The sequence below is a fragment of the Microtus pennsylvanicus genome, chromosome 13 (assembly GCF_037038515.1).
Source record: "Microtus pennsylvanicus isolate mMicPen1 chromosome 13, mMicPen1.hap1, whole genome shotgun sequence".
Classification (NCBI taxonomy): Eukaryota; Metazoa; Chordata; class Mammalia; order Rodentia; family Cricetidae; genus Microtus; species Microtus pennsylvanicus.
Window position 1 is genome coordinate 40,900,456 of NC_134591.1, and position 19,870 is coordinate 40,920,325.

Consider the following 19,870-nt stretch of genomic DNA (forward strand, 5'->3'; position numbering starts at 1 on the left):
AGGTCCCTGGGGCGGACTGTCTCCAGGATTTATGTACCTGGGTAGAGGGGACTAGAGTGCTGAGTGAAGGTAACTGAAGACCTACGGTCTTGAGGAATGGGAGCAAAAATGACTGTGCGCAGTGCCGCCCTCCTCACCTACCCTCCTCTGTTGCCCCTGTTAGCATAGGGGAATCTTATTTTTAAGAACTTGGAAGCTGGGCGTGGTAGCCTGCCTTTAGTCCTAGTCCTAAGGAGGCAGAAGTGGGTGGATCTCTGTGAGTTCGAGACCAGCCTGATCTACAAAGTGAGTTCCAGGACATCCAGGGCTGTGTAGACAGACCCTGACTCAAAACAACAACAACAACAACAACAACCCAATAATAACAATAGTAGTAGAAGTAATAAAAATAGGCTGGAGGCCATTTCAAGTCATATAGCCAGTTTGAAGCCTGTTTGAGTGTGAGACCCTGCATCAAACAATAAACAAACACATAAACAGATTTTCAGTCCATGAAAAGTATGAAAACCAGGCAGGTTGCATATAATTCAGGGTACAAGTTGTCCACCCTGCCACCTCCAATCCCCATGACGGCTGTATGACCTCCCTGCCCCCCAAATCCAGGAACTGAAGTTTGGCTTTCCCACCAGGACCAGCTCTGAGCAAATAAATCAGAACACAACGCCCTCTCCGAGTCAGCCAGAGCCTCTTTGCTTCAGTTTCCACCAGCATCACTAGGGACTAGTTACAGCCATTTTTCTGAGTCCCTGTTCCTGCCCTGCTAAAATGAACACAGCGGCACTTCCGGGGCTACCTGTAAGACTTTAAGGGAGCCATGCATTCAAATACCCATCGCACGAGTCTTACAACAGGTGGAGTTATTTTAGCTTCCTTTCTCACCCCCCATTAAACGCACCTGCCTGCTCCACCACACTTTAGGCTTTCTTTTCTCCGACCCTGAGCAGCTTATGTGGCATTAAGCTCCCATCAAAGGGGGCGGAGTTGGGCGAGTGTGTCACTAGTGGAGACCAGTGTCCCGAGCCTCACATTCTAACTTCAGGGACCAGATGCGTTTGACTCTCAGCAACTCCCCCCGGTGGGATGTGGTGGGAGAGGACCGAAGGCAGACACAAAGTGAAACCCTTGCAGAGGAGTGATGGCAGGAAGCCTGGGGAGCAGTTAAGAGTGTCTGCCCACTTTCTGCCTCCTTCCCCCACTCCGGCAGGTCCAGCTGGGAGGATGGAGAGCCGCCCGCGCCCAGCCCCGAGAGAGGGTGGAGCCACAGCCCAGGTGGAGCTGGTGAACAGCCCGGGCTCCAACGTGTCCCAGAAGAGGGGAAGTGACTGCAAGCTGGCTGGCGGAGGCAGAGCACTGTTGGCGCCAGGATCCAGCTCTGGGAAGCTGAGATTGTTCACCAGACGCTGCCTCGGAGGACTACAATGGAAGAGGTAAGACACCCGCTTGGGTATGGGCCGTCTGCGTGCCACCTTGCGAACTTTAGTTCCTTCCAAAGGTGGGATCTCTGGGGGAAAAAAAGCCAGGAAAAGTGTGTCCTGGCTCCTGGACCTGACCAAGTTCGTCAGGTCTCCAGCTAGGAACATGTCATACTTGATATGCTCGGTCAGCCTGTGTCCTGTTTCTCCAAAGCTCTCCTTAACCCAGGACCCAGGCATTTAGCGGCTCCGAGAGTCCCCGTTCAAGTGCTTCTCACTTTGGTGTTGACTTTCCCACTCTCTCCCACCTTTGCTGCGGCAGGCGGGTGTCTAGGTCCAAGGACTCTGGGAAAAGGTGGCCTTGCAATGTGCCCAGTGGATTATGACTTCACGTCGCTGCTCCCTATTAACTCTGTGGCCAGGGACAAAAGTCCTTGTGATCTTGAGCCCTAGAGCGCTCCTAAAACAGAACTGTACCAGAGTGGATGCTTTGTGAGACCCGAGGTACCTGAAGAAATAGAGCCCAGGCTTGTAGTGGTAGTACCCTAGAAACAGACAAGAGCCTGGAGAGGCTAAAGCCAGTCTGATTCACACAGGGAGACCCTCCTGGGTTTTGGTTTTGGTTTTGACAAACGCGACAAAAAAGTTTGGACTGGCTGAATGAATGCTGTTGGCATATGCAGAGATTTTGCCTGGCTAATCCCATCTTTCTGTTTTCTTCTCGAGTTCTTGCTCCGCTGTTCTGTTCGTAGCTGTCTTTTCACAAGTGCCCATGCGGTACCGTGTATAGATTAAATATTTGGAAGCAAATCATTTATTCCTGAAAGTGTGATACTTCTCACCCAGATGTTTGGTTTACAATCAGGATGGGGGATCCTTTCCTCTGTGGCTGATCAGGGACAGCTCCTGGGTTTTAAAAGGAACACCTGTGTCTCTGGCTTCTCACTCTGCCCAGTCAATGGGGTTTTAGAAAAGAATGAATCAAGGATGCCAGTTCCGTCTCCTTGCAAATTCCCTCGACTGTCCCATCTGTCACGCAGGGATGTTTAGACACTTACTCTTTTGGCGGGGAAGGGTGGAAAGGGTTGTTTGCTTTTATTTTAGAAAAAGTCTTACTTTACAGCGTAGGTTGGCTCCGCCTCTCAAATGCTTGACCTACAAGCCTATGTCACTGTGCAGGACCCTATTCTTCAAATTTTGGGACCCTCCTCCTCCGTGATGGCAACTTGCCAAGATGAACTGATCCACGTGGATTCAGGAAAAGGGAAAGCTACTGACATTCTGCCCTCCCTGCCTAGCCAGAGTCCTCTCTGTCGACCATTTCTGCTGACAATCAGTCTGATGGGGCCGGAAGGTCATTGGCCCTGTTTTTTTTTTTTTTTTTTTAGGTGAGGAATCTGAAGGACAGAATATTACAACTACGCAGTTGTGATAGCACCAGCCAGAAGCAGGGCTGGGATCTAGTCTCTGGTTCTTTAATCACAGCAACTGGGTGCCCGCTCTAAACCAGGCGGCACTAGCAAGGGTTAGTTACTCCAGCGGAACAAATAGGATGTTTGGCAGTTTAGAGAAAAAAAGTACAAAAGGGCATATTTGTTACCTAGTAACATTTTATAGGACAAGAGAAGTGAGTACACATGCTCCTCTGATCAGAAAGACTAGGGGAAGAAATATGGGAACCAAGTGGTGGTGGTACACGCCTTTAATTGTAGCCCTCTGGAGGCAGAGGCAGGTGGATCTCTGTGACTTTGATGCCAGCCTGGTCTACAGAGCCACGGATAACCATGTATACACAGAGAAACACTATCTCCAAAAACAAAACAAACAAAAAGATATATGGACAGTTCCTCACCTTGAAAGCAACAAAACATTCCTTATATAATATGTACATTTGGAGTGCTTCCCTTATATGGGCAAATTCTGTCTTGGGTGCATGGATACAGCGAGGAACCAAACAGTCAACACTATCTGCTTTAGCCAGGCATGGTGGTACAGCACCTGGAAGGTTGAGGCAGGATCCAAAGTGTAAGGTCAGACTAGGCTGCATAGCTATACAAAACACATTCATAAAGTTTGTATGCTAAGAAGAAAGGAGAAAGAGACGGGATGTAAGGGCTAAATGACAGCTGTACAATGTGGACGCTCAAAGCAGAGAAGGGTCTAAGGTCGTGAGGCAGCAGGAGAGACTGCCATTCTGAGTGGCACAGTGTCCAAAGTCACTGCAAGGAGGAAACTGAACAGAAATTTAAGGAGATTAGACAGTTGGTCATGTGCCTGTTTTCCAGGGAGTGAGTCTACCAAGAGGTACTAGCCGATGCTAAGACAAAAACTGCCTGGGTGAGCAGCAGCCAAATGCAGACCAAATGGAACAGAGGAAGTAGGGGCAAATATTCACATCATGGAAGCGTGGAGCCCTGAGTATAAACCAGCATTCCCCAAGGATTGCAGGTAGCTGGGCAGCACCGTCTGGCTTACATTTCCTAAGAGTCATGTGGCTGGAGTTTGGAAATTAGAGGGTCTGAAGGGTAAGAAGGTAGCTGCGTGGCCCACTAGAGAGAAGGTACAGGGATCTAAGCAGGAGGAGAAGTGGCTCAGGCCAGACTTAGCAGGGATGATGGTTATACAAGTGTCAGATTCTGGGTCCCTGACTGTGGATGAGCGAAGTAATGTTTTGGCTTTACAATGCACAAAAGAGACACACATCTGGTAAGAACTACTTTGAGCTGTGAAGTTTGAGTTCTTCCTGGCCTAGCCATGTGTGGTGCTGTATAGGTGAATATTCTGTGTGCTCTCTGTTGCTAAGCACTGAGATTCGGTAGACTGGATGTATCAACTACATTTTTAACTTATGGTATTCTCAACTTAGCATGGGATTATCATGCCAATATCCTGTGATAAGTCAAGGTGCATCTGTATATTAAAGGTAGGATCAGCACGATACACTGATTAGAGGAGGGAGTGAGGGAGGAAGGGAGAGGATGCTGAGGACCCAAAGGCATGAAGACTGAGCTTTCAGAAAAATGGAGCTGGAATTTTCTAAGCTGACATAGTACTGAGCAGTTTAGAAAGACACCAGGCGTCAGTTTTAGACATGGCATGATTGAAGGGCTGATTATACGGAGGAATACTCAGCTTCAGAGTTCAAGGGGAGAGGCTGAGGTGGGGAAATTATCAGACAAGGTCTACATCAGAACAGTGCTGACAACGAGGGTTGTCAACGATTGCATGGGGTTAAAGCTGCCCTCACATTCTCCAACATTCCTCTCCAGAGGGGGAACCATGCTACCTGGGCTGTAGCTGGGCAAAATTGCAGGCTGCCTCAGACACTGTGGGCTTCCACATTTGGCACTGTGGGATTTCACAGACTCCTAAGAGGCCATGCTGTTTCCACCTTGTTCTGAGAACTAATTCTTGTAGCCCCCAGCTAGGTCTGCAGCCTCTGTAGACCCTGACCCGACAGCTCTGGCTGAGCTTAGCTTGCCAGCCTTCCCCCAAGGTTACTCTCAGAGCCCCGCAGACCATACCAGCATGAGGCAGACGCCACAGAATGACTTTTATCAACCGGGCTGGGCCATGTCAGTATTTCCTTCCTATACAACTGGGAGATACAGAGGAAGGTGGGGATTGTGTTTGTTTTAGGCCACTCAGTTTTCAGCTGTCTGGTTCTGCATTAGCAGGTATTAGAACAAATGGATACCTTTTGTTCATTTCAGTTATTGAAAGAAAAATTATATTTATCTGGGCATGGTGGTACATACCTCTGATCCTGGCATTTGGAAAACTGAGGCAGGAGGACTGTAAATTCAAGCCCAGCCTGTGCTACTTAGTGAGATTCTGTCTAAAACAAAACAAAATAAAACAAAAAACAAAAAAAAAAAAAACCAAGTTAGGGCTGATCTAACATTAAAGGTGCCACACACCTTTAATCCCAGTGCTCTGAAGACAGAGCGTATATATCTCAGAACTCAAGACCAGCCACATCTACACACCGTTCCAGACCATTCAAGGTCACAACGCTGAGACCCTGTCCTAAACAAACAACAGCAAAAACAAACAAAAAAGACAAAAACAAAAGAAGAAACAACTAGTCTTTCTTATAGATATATGGTTCAGAAGAAGTCTATGAGATCTGGTTTGATCTGGCTCAATTGTAAAACACTTATCATCCCAGCATGAGAATCCAAGTTCAGTCCACAGTACCCATGTCAAGAATGTCAGGTGTTACGTGGGATACATTTATAATCCCCTAACAGGAGAGACGAGACAGAGACTGCAGGATCCCTGGGGCTTGATGGACAGCAGGCTGGGACAATCTGTGAGCTCCAGGTTCAGTGAGCGCCCGCCTCAAAACCGCCTCAAACCTAAGGTTGTCTGCTGCTCTCCACATGCGTATGAATATATGTACGTATCCACACAGACCCTCATACTGAGGGGTTGGTAAACTCTTTGTGAAACTCAAGAGTTAAGTGGTAGCCCACCTGTGTCCTCAGTCAGGTGTGGTTTCGGTTGGGGCCAGTCTTGTCAAGAGAGAAATGCAGCATTTTTTTTAGTTAGGGCTTACCGGCCACGGTGTCACCAAATGGAGCTTGAATGTTTGATGGATGAGCTTGGGCCACATTAAGAATCAAACCGCATTTAAGTTTGCCTCTGTTCAGCGGCAGCCGAGTGATCTGAGCTAGTGCTGGAGTCGGGAAATTTCTCAAAGTCCAACCTGTTTAACAACTCCCATTTTACAAGGAAATCTGAGCCCCGAAGGCAGAAAGCGGGCGGCAGTTTTGTAACTACCCATACAGTGCCTGTACCTTGGGTGCCCAGAAAGTGTTCTTGTTCATGTTGGGTTGGAAGATCACACTAGGCCCGGCTTACATTATCTCATGGACATTAAGCAAGCATCTTCCACATGCCAGGCCCGACATGAGCATCTGAGAGGGACCTGTCTTACATGCCAGCTAGTTGCTCATCTTTTCAGAAGATGTAAAGGAGGAGGAGGCCCAGCCTGAATGGCAGCAGTGCGGCTGGGTGCCTAGCCCAGCGTGGTAACTCATTTGAGGAGATGCTGTCTGAGCTGAGTGTAGAGGAGTGGATAGCGATGTAGGAGAAGAAGAGTGGACATGGGGCTGAGGGCAGTAGACAAAGAATCAGAGATCCAGAATGTGGTAGGTTCCCTACCACAGGGGACACTCTTGAGGCAAAGTGTTGCTGAGTAGAAATTTTTTTTTTTCGAGACAGGGTTTCTCTGTGGTTTTGGAGCCTGTCCTGGAACTAGCTCTTGTAGACCAGGCTGGTCTCCAACTCACAGAGATCCGCCTGCCTCTGCCTCCCGAGTGCTGGGATTAAAGGCGTGCGCCACCACCGCCGGGCGAGTAGAAATTTTTTTAATGAAAGTAAGTTGCCAGAATGGAATCCTAAGATGATGTGGGAGTGTCATATATCAATCTGTTGATTTCATTGGTTAAGTAATAAACTGCTTGGGCTCATACTTAGAACATAGGTGGGTGGAGTAAACAGAACAGAATGCTGGGAGGAAGAGGAAGTGAGGTAAGATACCTCAGACAGAGACGCCATGCTCCTCTCTCCCAGGCAGACGCAATTCAGCTCCGACCCAGGATGGACATAGGCTAGAATCTTTCCGGTAAGCGCACCTTGGGGTGCAACACAGATGATTAGAAATGGGCTAAATTAATATGTGAGAATTAGCCTAGAAGAGGCTAGATAGAAATGGGCCAAGCAGTGTTTAAATGAATACATTTTTGTGTGTTGTTATTTCGGGCATAAGCTAGCAGGCGGCTGGGGTGCTGGGGATGCAGCCCCGCCGCTCCTATTACTACACTAAGATTTAGAAAGGAGAGGAGCTGAAAGGCCCTTGGTGCTATATATGTTTTATTGTGAGAGCTGAAGGAGCCACTGGGGGGATAGAGGAGCTTTTCCTTTAAAATTCAAGGTTGAGTTGCATACTCTGAGATGGTCCTGAGGCAGTAAGACATTACCAAGATCACATTTGACTATAATTTGGTTGGAATCTAGGTCTGAATGCCTATGAGACATCATTTAGCAATGATTCAAGAGGAACGTTTGGGCTTTTTACCTAATCTGATGTTTAAGGAAAAGGTCTTTAGGGAGCACCTAAATAATGAAGGTGCCAGCTGTTTCTTCTTGCGTTGCATCTGCAGTGCACAAGGATCGGTCCCTAGGGATCCACCTGCAGTGACAGTGTCCTGCTGGTGAGTCTGTCTGTGGAGAGTAGAAACAGCTGCGATTAAGAGGTTTCCATCAGAGCAGAGTGTGACGGCACACACCTGCAATCCCAGAACGCAGAAGGCTGAGGCAGGAGGACTGCTGTGAGTTCCAGGCTAGACTGGGTTATGGGGTAAGACCCCATCTTTAAAAAAAAATTCTCATTTATATTCTGAGGGAAAAGAAGACACCCTGTAAGTCACCACATAAAAGACTAGACAGCTCGCGTCTGTCTTGGCTGGGAGGCTGGGAGCAGCATCCTCCTGGACTGTCTTGTTTGGTCCTTGCTGGTGAGAAAGGAAATTACCTGTGTCCTTGACAATTCATTCCTCATAGCAAGCCCTGCCCTTATCCCACCATTTCTTCCAAGGGAAGAGTCAAATCCCCCTTCTACAAATCATTTGCCATCATTTCTCCTGAGAGAAATGTTCCAAAGTGGGCACTGCTGGCCATGCCGTTCTGCTGCTGCATCTTGCCAGCTGTTCTCCATGCTGGGAGGTGGAGCCCATGCAAGCCAGTCCCTCCCCCGACAAGGCTCCCACTTTAGCCATGGTGCCCTGTCCCTGGGCTATATCTGTTCTAATCTGGTGTTTCTGTAAGCATCCTCACCCAGAGGCATGAACTCTTGCTGGTATGACTAAAATCAGGCCTCACTTTCTCCAGAATCCCTCCACACCTTCTTGGCCACAGTTGGCTTCTCCTTTCCTTGCAAGACACCAGGCCCTTTGAGTAGAGCCAAGTGTGAGGTCCCAGGAAAGAAGGCATTGTCCCACTGTAAGAGACAGGAAAGCTTGACTCTTAAAGGCACAGGCTCTGGGGTGCCTGACTGGTTTGTCCCTAGCTCTTACAAATACCACCTGTGTGGTTTTGAGCAAGGTATTTAATTTCTCAGTGTTCCATTTGTAAAGGAGAGAAACTAATATCTGCCTCTTAACATTCCACAGAGGCTTAAATACATTCATAGGCACAAAGAACTTGGCCCAGCCCCCTGGGCTCAAAGGGCAGATAATGTCATGCCTGACACAGCAGTAGCTTACAGGATGAACGGGATGGCTGTTACAATTGGACTGTGTCGTTCTTCTCCCAAAGTCTTACTTCAAAGCCCCGGCCAGCGCTTGAAGAACACACATCTTATTTCGAGGGTCTTTACAGAAGAGTCGAGTTGAAGTGAGGCCGTAAGAGTGAGTTTTCATCCAGCATGAGTGATAACCTCAGGAAAGAGGGATGCAAACAGGGAAATAGGCAGAAGGTGTTAGTGTGACCATGCTGAGCTAACACCCTGTGGAACATCAAGACGGCCACCAAACTCCGAACCGAGCAGAAGGAGGGAACCAACTCTGTCTGAAGCTTGAAATTGAACATTTACCTTCCAGAACCATCAGACAACAAATTTCTCTTGTTCAAACCACTATAGGTGGCACTTAATCATGGCGGCCCCAGCAAACCTCTGCAAGAACCCATCTCCACAAATGAACAAAGGAAGCTGACGTTAGTATCCAGAGTGGTATTTCCTAATGTTCAGGGTGACACTTTGTGCCACTGTTTGGAACTACCCCAAAGCAACTATGCTTTGGATCTTCAGAGAAGGCACTTGGGAAAGTGCTACACAGGGACTGGACAGACATGTGACATGGAAGTTGGGGTCCCTCCCCAGTAAGCAAATCCCTGGAAAGATTTGCAAAAATTAATCCAAATAATGCCCCATTTGTAGGTGCTCATTAACTACAGGTAAATTGTATAGACTGTGTTTCAGAATATCGGACTTTGCTGCTTGACCGTGGAAGGAGTTCCAAGTTTTCATTTCTCTTGTCTCTTGACTCTTTTTCCTGATATCTTCCCATTTTACAGATAGGGCAGGACCCTGGTGCTAAGACTGTCTAACTCAAAGTGTCAGTCCTTGTGGTTTTTACATCTTATTGACTGACTGTGTGTGTGTGTGTGTGTGTGTGTGTGTGTGTGTGTGTGTGTGTGTGTGCGCTCATGATGCCCAAGTGTGGAGGTCAGAGGACAACTAAAGAGAAAGCATTGAGTCTCTTCCACCATGTGGATCCTGGGATCAGGCTTGGCAGAGAGCTAGCTCCTTTACCTGCTAAGCCATCTTGCTGGCCTTCTAGCTTCCATTCTTGATGGTTGGCTTTTCCCCATCCATCATGACAATATTGGACATTGTATGGGACAGAGGGCTAAAACGTGAAGCCAGGAAACCTGAATGTGAGCCACCATCTGCCTTGTACTTGCCCTTTGTCCCCAGACAAGTCAGTTACTTTCTCTGACTTTAATTTTTCTTATCTGTATGTGTATGTGTCAATTTTGTCAGTAAGGATTACATTTTGAGTAGTGTATTTGAATAAACTGAAAAACTAAAATACTGTACTTAAAAGTTGCTGATCTTGTCAAGCTCCCCCATCCATGTAATTACACCATTGGTATGCAAACCATTCTCCAAGCCCTGCAACCTCCACCCCCATCCACCTCTTTGGTGAACTAGCCCATACCTTGTCTGGAAGATTAGTCATGGTTGGAGCCAAGCTTGTTTCTAATGATTTTGAGGGTTAAATTTTTTTTTCAAGGCAGCGTTATTTAAAGTTTTAAAGGATGAATGGGGACATGCCAACTTCAAGTGCCCTTTAAAAAAATACAGTACCCCAGACTGTTGAGTTCTTTCTCAGTAGTACTGGGGGCTTTCTTTGGTTATTGCTGTTACTGTTTGTAATGGTTTGTTGTTGTTGTTGCTGTTGCTGCTTTTTTTTAAACCGTTTTTGTTTGTTTTGTTTTGAGTGATAGAGAGTGAACATAGGAAGCACTTCATGAATGCTACTCTACCAAACCTTCATTTTCTTTTCTCTTCTCTTCTTACAGGCAGGGTCTCATTAACATTTAGTTGCCTGGGCTGCCTTGAACTCACTCTGCTGCCCTGGAAATCCTTGAGCTTTCGATCCTCCTGCCTCAGGCTCCTGAGCAGCTGGTATCCTAGGCCGATGCCAACATTGATCTTCAGAGCTGCTATTTTGAGTGTGTGGAATGTGTGTGCTGGATGTTTGCTGTCTTCTGTGATTCTGCGATGTGAACAAAGAGCTCAAGACTGGGAGTCTCGGGACTCTGCCCAACGTGATGTCCACCTCTCAGGCCTGCGTGCCTGGAGGTAAATTATTTCATCCCTGTGGCCTTTGGCTTCATTGCTTGTAAAGGTGGATTTTAATTCGGAGAGGAGACAGCTAAGAGCACCTAGCAGCAGAACTGTCTGGGTAGTCTGAGTGATGCCAGGTGCTGAGGAAGAATGTGGTACAGGCAGAGCGGCCCTGATCTAAAAGCTCCAAATCAGAAGTGTTCTCACATCTGAACCGGCCTGAGCACTGACATGATGTCACAAGGAGAGATTTTCATACCATCCAATTTTCATTCATGCACAGTTATTAGGTTACCTTCAGACCATGTGTATAAGGTATATGTGAAACATACATGAATTGCATATTTAGATTTGATAGCATATTACGTATTTATAGTATTCCAAACTCCCAAGTAACCTAAGATCCAATACACTACTTGACCCACACATTCTGAATTAAGGGTGCTTAACTATATGTGTCTTCTGCCTTGTTTGGTCTTCAGGTCATAGATCAAGGACCCCCAAAGTCTGACCTATATCTCCCATAAACAAATTATACCAGTAGACGTGTGTTCTGTGTTTTTGCCGCTCCTTGGCACTCACCACAGTTCCTTGCTTAGTGACTATTTCAATGAACTTAATATCTTGGGAAGGATGGAAGATATTTAAAGAACACCGTCAAGTCTTTTCACGCACGATTTCGTTCAAGCCTCACCAATCCCATGAGAATGATTCTAGTTCCATTTTACAGACAAGGAAATGGTTTTCTGGGTCGCCTGGTTTTGTTCAAAGTTTCATGGACCAAGAGCCAGGGAGCCAGTCTTTGACCTAGATGCTTTACTTAGAATCCTTAGCTGCTAAGCATTGACTAGGGTACCATTTTTTTTTTTACTTTATTATCTGGAAAAGCATAAACATAGAAACATTAGCTTGTGAGCTATGACTTTAAATTTCCATCTGGAGTAGAATAGTGTGTTTCCTGTGCTGGTTTGGTCGGCAAGTTGACTGGATCTGGAACCAACTGACTGGGTACTCCTGTGAGTCATCCTTTAAATAAATGTTCATCTATGAGTCCTGTTCCTCTAGAAAACGCTGGCTAGTATATGTACCAAGAAATAAAATAGCCATCACCAATTGTCTTAACTTCTCTGTGAGCCAGAAATTCTTCCTTGCAGTCAGTGTATAATCTGTGAGTATCAATCAGTGATCACGATGGAAATAGAGATGCTGGCTCTACCATCTTTTCAGAGAGAATATTCTGAAAACTGCCAGGACCACGCTTATTTTTTAAAGTTTTCTGTACCTTTCCGGATGGGAGTGCTGGACCAAAGACCAAAGGCCTAGACATCTTGAATATGCACTATATGTCCAGGTAGCACCACCTCAAACTTTTCACAGGAAGAGAGGCTCTGAGGATTAAGAGACATGCTGAGGCATGAAGCTTCACCCTGAAGCTCTGGGGCTCTTGCCCATGCCCCCAACCTCCACTGTAGCATCCTCTAGGTGGCTCTGGATCTTGCCCCATGCTGGCAACAAGAAGGCCCAATAAATAGCGTTCCTTCTTATGTCTCACTATTCACAGGATTCCTGGGTTGTGATAAAACGTAAAGATTCCTGGCAATGTCCCCAGTGGTGGCTTCTGAGATTTAAGTATCCTTTCCTGAGCAGGGTCTGGTGGAACTGCATCAACAGTGGTATTTCTTCAGCTGGGAATAAGGGGGTTCATACACAACCACGCAATGACAAACCTTTGCATCCATTGATGTCTCAGGGACTTAGTTGGAAAGTGCTCAAACAGCCACAGCTATACTTTACTTCGACTCTTTCAGGAGGAAACTGTAAATGGGCCATCCTTCAGTGAGATTTATTATTGTCTTGATAATATGAAGAAACATTTTTTTTCTGAAAGAAATTTGAGGAACAGTGAAACTATTTTGGCCATGTCATTTCCCTGCTGATGTATAGTCAAAACTGCCTTTGTTTTTCCACAGGGACTCATAGGCAAGTTGTGCCCTTGTGTTTCATGGTGGGGTGTGTTGAATTTTCTCTTCCAGCCCTGACTGTCCTTTCTGCATTGTTCCAGGGCCTATAGGAGAGAGGAACTCTGTAGAATGTTTCCCGAATACCTTTCCCCCAGGATGGGGCTGCAGCCCAGTGACAGAGCATTTGTGAAGCATGTAGATCCTGTAGTCCAATACCAACCCCACAAAGCAAACAACTTTAAGTACCTGAATCTGAATCCCTAGTACTACCTCGCATTGGCTGTGTGATCTTAAGCCTGTTATTCAGCTTCTCTGAGCCCCTCAGTGGAGGGCCCTGTCCACTCATTGGCAGAGCCTAGACTTTCCTGAGCTCATAGGTTTCTACAGAACACTTAGAACTGTGCCTGATGCCGTGAATGCCCAGGCAGTGTTTGCTGATGCTACTGATGGCTCACTGTGAAAGAGCTCCCAGTCTAGAGAGAGGCAGAAAAGCAGACATGGTAAATAGAGCAATAAATGTTCATGGCATTAACAACATGGTCAAACCAGAACAAGAGATGAAAAGGAATGAATAAAGCTGAAGTCTAAAGAGCAAATGAATGAGACAGGGCCAGGAAGTCTCACAGTGTTGTGGCTGGAGTAGATATGCGACTGAGAATAGTAAAAAATGGGGTGGGTGAGGACCTCAGAGACAAAACAGTTCTCTAACATCTGCAAGGCCCTGAGTTGGGAGAGGAAAAGGAAAGAAATGAGGAAATGATTTTTTAGAAGTACAGACTCTGGGGCTGGACTCATTGAGCACAAACCCCAGCCTGGCTGCACGCCCTGGAAACCCTGCTCCACTGCTTTGTGCTTTAGTTGCTTCATCTACAACGTGATATGTCATAATAATGGCGCTTGTCTCATAGGTATTTTTATGGAAGAAAACTAAGTTTTAGATATAAAGCTTTTAGCATATTGCCTATCACATGATATTTGTTCAATACTGACTACTAGTAATAAAATTCCTGTAGGCGTGAACCATCACAGGAGACAACATGGCGATGGAGCACTTGACTGTGGTTGACTAGGGAAAGACTACAAAGGAAATATATTATAGGAGAGAACATAGCATAGTCACATGGCCAAGGTGCTTAAGGCATTTGAGGTTGTTTTTCTTATGTTGAATGGGATTGATAACTCATCATTAAGATGGTTATGGAGATGAAAGGACATCAGTGAGGAAAGGGTTTTGTGAATTATGATATGGTGTGAAAGGTCCTTCTATCTATGTGTTGCTCTTATTGATTAATGAATAAAGAACTGGCTTGGTCTATAGCATGGGAGGAGGAAGGTGGAGTCAAGGAGATGCCATGAAGCCCAGCTGGAGACGGATGCCTGAATTTTAGCCAGTAAGCCACAGCCAAGTGACCATACACAGATTAATAGAGATGGGTTAAATTAAGATGTAAGAGTTAGCCAATAAAAAGCTAGAGCTAATGGACCAAGCAGTGATTTAATGAATACAGTTTCTGTGTGATTATTTCAGCTCTAAGCTAGTCAGGCGGCTGGGAACCAACAAGCGGGCCCTCCTTGCAACAATGATACAAGATACAAACAGAAGGAAATAATGATGACAGAAGTGTAGACTAGATAACTACCTGGGGTAGGATGAGGGCAGGACATGGCCTCGGCTCTCTCCTACTCAGATACATCTTTGAATCAAATTGTTATCTGATGTATTAGTTACTTATCTCATTGATTTGACAAAATGCCTGGCAAAAGTAAGTTATAGAAGAACGAGTTTCTTTGGATTTACAGTCCCAGGGAATGCAGTTTATGGTGGTGGGGATATATGACAGCAGGGACAAGAGGCTGCTGGTCACATTATGTCCAAACAGCCTCCAAACACAGTAACCAGTACTTGGATTCAGCTTTCTTTCCCCCTTTTATTTAGTTGGGGACCAGTGTTCATGGAATGCTACGCCTCACATTTAGGGTGTGTCCTGGTTAGCTTTGACTATCAGCACAGCCTAGAGTCTTCTGAGAAGGAAGTCCACTGAGGAATCGCCTCGATTAGATTGTCCTCTGGACAAGTCTGTGGGGAGTTGTCTGGATTGTTAATCAATGCAGGAGGGCCCAGCCCGTTGTGGATGCCACAGTGCATGCTCAGGACAGGGAAGTCTTGGGCTATGCAAAACAAACAAGCAAGCAAAACACAAACAAGCAAACAAACAAAAAACTAAGCATAAATTTGCTAGTGAGCTAGAGAACAGTATTCTGCCATGTTTTCTGCTTCATGTCCCTGCTTGAATTCCTGCCCTGACTTCTCTCAATGATCTGTGACCTGTAAGCGGAAATAAACCCTTTCCTCGCCTGTGTATATAGCTCTTGTTCAGAGTGTTTAGCACAGCAACTGAGAGAGCACTAGAGTGGGGCGTGCCTTCCTACCTTTACCCTCCTAATCTAGATAATCCCTCGCCAACCTGACCAGAGTTCTGTTTCCCTGGCAACTCTGATTCCTAGCAAATTGACAGGCAAGATTAGCCCTCATTTGTGGTGTAGCATCTAGGCTCTTAACGGTATAATTTTAAGTTAATAAACCCAAGTAGAAGCTAGGTAGAGGCATTATGGATCATAGACTTCCACTGGGGAAATGCCCATGTAGGAAATGTCATCCAATCTGGCCTCCAGCTAGGAAGACTTTTCAAGGAAAAAGGTAAATATAAGTGGCCATCAATCTCAAGACCCCACAGAAATCCTTTTGGAAAAAAATGGGAAAATATATCAATAGTCTTTCCACAAAACAACTAGATTAAATTTTATGCAAAATAGAAAACTAATGAAAAATACAGTTTTTGTGCCTTCGTGGCTTGTCTTGTTTGGGCAAGCACATGCTAAATGCAGTGTGAATGTTCGTGTCTTTCTGACCTCAGAGCAATTAGACACACTTTCTTCTTCCCTCTCCTCATCTCACTCCACAAATTTGTGCAAAGGTGGCCTGTGTTCATTTTCTCTTTACCTAGCACACATGGCTTGTTCTGTAGCTACCACTTTAAAAGCCCCTCTCGGGAACCTCTTGTTAAGTAAGTCAGCCTTTTAGTGCTATGGCCAACAATGTTTAGGGGTGTCCAACTATGGCTAACAACGCTTAGTGCTGACCAGCTGTGGCCCACAATGCTTAGGGCTGGCCTGCTATGGCCAACAATGCATAGGAGTGACCAGCTATGGCCAACAATGAGTAGGGGTGACCAGCTGTGACCAACAATGCTTAGGGGTGACCAGCTGCGGCAAACAATGCTTAGTGCTCACCAGTTGTGGCAAACAATGCTTATTCTGACCAGCTATGACCAACAATGCTTAGGAGTGACAAGCTGTGGCCAACAATGCTTATGCTGACCAGCTATGGCCAACAAGCTGTGGCCAACAATGCTTAGGGGTGAACAGTTGGGGCCAACAACTCTTAGGGGTGGCCAGACATTACTTTGCTCTCTTAACAGTTCCCAGCCCCTTTTCAAATTATATTAAAATCATATGACAAGTGCTGGCCAATATACTGTGAATGGAAGTGACGTTCTAGACACCTACACATGGGTGTGAGTCTCTCTCCCTTTCCGTACCTGCCCTAGGTGTTAAGATGTGACATGCCACATGGTGGATCTCTAAGATTGTGAACAGCAGTCCTCCTCTAAATCAGCTTGGCCATGTGGAAGAGAGGAACAGACTGGAGGGGGGAAGAACTTGGGTTAAGCCGGTAGATTTGGGGTCTGCTTGAGTACAATAAAAGCTCTTCTATGCTAACCACTGATCACCCCATTTTAGTCAGAGCATGAGTATTAGTATCCTATTGGTGGCGTGACAAGTAGTCCCACAGGGCTGCATGCCTCCTGTGCCTGCCCTTTTCACCTCAGAAGTCCTTTGCTGTCATTGCCGGTGCCGCCTTGCATATCAAGGCCAGTAGCATATGATCTTCTCTTCTCTCTGATAGCTTCCAGCCTTATATCTTTTAAGATAATTAATTCCTCACCTTTGTCCTATAAGGACCCTAAGAATATGCTGAGTTCACATTGTAGAAGTAGGAGAGGCGGGGCTGTGTCCCACCACCCGGCTGCCTGCATGGCTAGCTTTATCTGAAATAATTACACAGAAACTGTATTCTTTTAAACACTGCTTGGTCCATTAGTTCCAGCCTCTTATTGGCTAGCTCTTACATATTGATCTAACGCATTTCTAATAATCTGTGTAGCCCATGAGGTGGCTTACCAGGGAAGATCTTAACCTGCGTCTGTCTGGAGTGGGAGAATCATGGCGGCTCCTGACTCGGCTTCTTTCTCCCAGCATTCTGTTCTGTTTACTCCGCCTACCTAATTTTCTGTCCTATCAGGCCAAGCAGTTTTCTTTATTAGTTAACCAATGAAAGCAACAGATAAGATACAAGACCCACCTCCATCATTTCCCCTTTTTCTGTTTAAACAAAAAAGAAAGGCTTTAACTTTAACATAGTAAAATTACATATAACAAAATAATTATCAAGTAAGAATTATATCTTATTTATATCTACTTTATCTTTTATCATAACTAAGGAAAACTATAACTATCCATTCTTCAACTCCATCAAAGACTCCAGAAGTATATAATACTACCTAAGCAAACAAGAAATCCAAAACTCTAGAAATGACAGAGACATCTCGCTGCCTGGACAGTCACCCAAAGTTCCTCTGTACCATTGGGGCATCCATCTTCGGCCTACAGGCCCATAGTTTCCAGCAGACATTTCCATGAAGCAAGAAATTCCAAAGACAGTTCAGTCACTTTCTGCTGTGTCCTGCAGAATGTCTCATAGACTCTTTCATGAGTCAGGAACCCCGAAAGACCATCTCACCTTTAGGCAAGTTCAGCAGTCCTTTTTCTGTGGGTTCTTTGTGTCCAGTTTATGCATCAGTCCATGCAAGAGTAGTTTCTTGCCCAAATGGCTAACCAACTCCATAAGGAGCCTCTTCGATGCCCATCTTCCTCTTGAAGTAGATTGGTGCTGCCAGGAGCAGATGTGTCTCATTGTCATGAAAAAAACCTAAGTTATCCTAAGTTATTAAAATATTTTAAATGCCATATTCTGCAGTCTTTGAAAGATATGAAGAATGCCTATCTAATTGAAATATATCTCTATATATCTAGAAAATCTAACTAACATGACTACAAGCTTAACTATTATTTATGATTATCCATTAAAAACCTATATACATTACTTTTTTAAAAATGAACTACATAATCACAATACCTTAATCAAGATCAGAAATACATATACATATAACAAAATTGACCTTAAAGTCCATACCAATGCAAATTATTCATACCTATATCATTTACCCCTTTGAATGTAAAAGAACGTTTATAAACAATATTTGGGAACATGGGCACAGTTATTTCTCTCCAAACTGCTTCCTGCTGAATGGGGGCGTCGTTTATTAGATCTTTCATGGTATAACCTGTGTGCCAGGGTCATCTCAGTTGGCAGTTGGGTAAAGTAATTTTTTGAGGGTGTTCACAGCAACCTTTCAGGAGGGCGTGGTCTATCATACCATATTGGAATAGACGCAATCCACAGGGTCTCATCCTCTGTGAAAACAAAAGAAGACCCTCTCCAAAGCATCAAATCCTTAGACCCAAATTTTGAAGTCATAATACCCTTATGATATCCATTCTGGTTCCACTGGACAGCCCATATAATGAAATGTCTCTCTGTACTTAGCTCCTTCACAGTCAAAAATTTTAAAGAAAACACAATGTACATAATCCAGACTCTCTGTGAATTTTCCATTTTTACATGGCTTATTTTTACTCTATCACTTTACTTTATTCTGTCTCTTCAAAGACTTTACCCTTTTTTTTAAGGCATTAACTTTATTCTCTATTTTTTTCTCTCTCTCTCTCAAGCCTACGTACACTCATCCAACACTGTGATCCATTTAGTGGTCTGTCTGAATCTGTTTTATTGTGAATCTGTAATTTCTTTACTATCCAGGAGCACTTCTTAAAATGTTAAGCATGTCTTAAAAACTTAAGTTGTACCATGTAGGGGTAATACGGTAATAGATACAGCCTGTTTCCTGCCCAGTCTAAACCTTAACTGTGCTATTATTACAGTAGTTCCTGCCTGAGGTCAGCACAGTTCAGCATGGAGCAGCTGCTCCTGCCTCATATCCATTTGGTGCCCCTGAGCTGCACACAGTTCCAGGCACACAGCAAGTCCACATTGGAGCTGCACTCAGCAGTTTAACTCTGAGACTGAGTGTGCGGCACAGAAAATCTTTGCATTCAAGTTACAGCCAAATCTGACATGCAGAGCACTGCGCAGTCTGAAAACACTTCTCTGTATGACTGCAGGAATCCGCCATGCTCTTCCGCCTGCCTAAGCCTGATTCTGCCATCTGCCCAGGTTCAGGCAGGGAGTGCTGAGCCATCAGCACGGTCTCAGAGCACTCTCCTTCCGATCCCAAGTGGGAACACAAACATCCAGTCCCATAAAAGCCATTGAAATGCTTTAAAGCCAGAGTTTGCACTGGCGGCACAGCCCAGGAAGCCGTGCTTTAAAATGATGCAGTGTTTTTTCTGCTGCTGTTGCCGAATCAGGAAATCTCTCTACAGCACACCACCAACAAACAGCAAAAATCTGTGTTAAACTCTCTCTCCCTTATTTTTAAGCCTTCTCGGGTTTTTAAGTGGATTTAGCCCATCACGTCTGGGCGCCACTCTGTAGAAGTAGGAGCGGCAGGGCTGTGTCCCGCCACCCGGCTTCGTTATTCATCTGCTTATCAGTTCACAGTTATGTCTGAGCATCCAAGGTAGGGTATGCTGCTCTGGACACCGATGTCCTTAGCTGGCTGTCCCCCTGTCTCCACTAAGCTAGGTGCACACACTCTGCTCTTCCTACCCAGACCATGCTCTTGTGTGAGTCACATCATTGTACATCTTTAAAGAGAATGCCTTGAACCTGTGTGGCCTTATATCCAAGGTATCTCCCTATGGCACTTGATTTGATATTTATAAGAACTTTAGTAAGGAAAGAGAATAAACAAAGTTTTTTCCATTTTACCAAAATAAAGATAGATTATAGAAGTTCAATTAGCCAACTTCCTCAAGTTGTGACCTAGTCTATG

The 19,870-nt window shown here is 45.3% G+C and overlaps 1 protein-coding gene across 2 annotated transcripts in view; it reads left to right on the plus strand.

The window, feature by feature from the left end:
• The first annotated feature begins 1,312 nt into the window (after window positions 1-1,312).
• Fyb2 (FYN binding protein 2) overlaps window positions 1,313-19,870 on the plus strand; it is a 108,771-nt gene continuing 90,213 nt past the window's right edge. For both annotated transcript variants that reach the window (XM_075945988.1, XM_075945989.1), the window contains exon 1: window positions 1,313-1,427. In XM_075945988.1, the coding sequence (XP_075802103.1) occupies window positions 1,419-1,427 (9 nt within the window). In that variant the 5' untranslated portion in view covers window positions 1,313-1,418. The remainder of the gene's footprint in view (window positions 1,428-19,870) is intronic.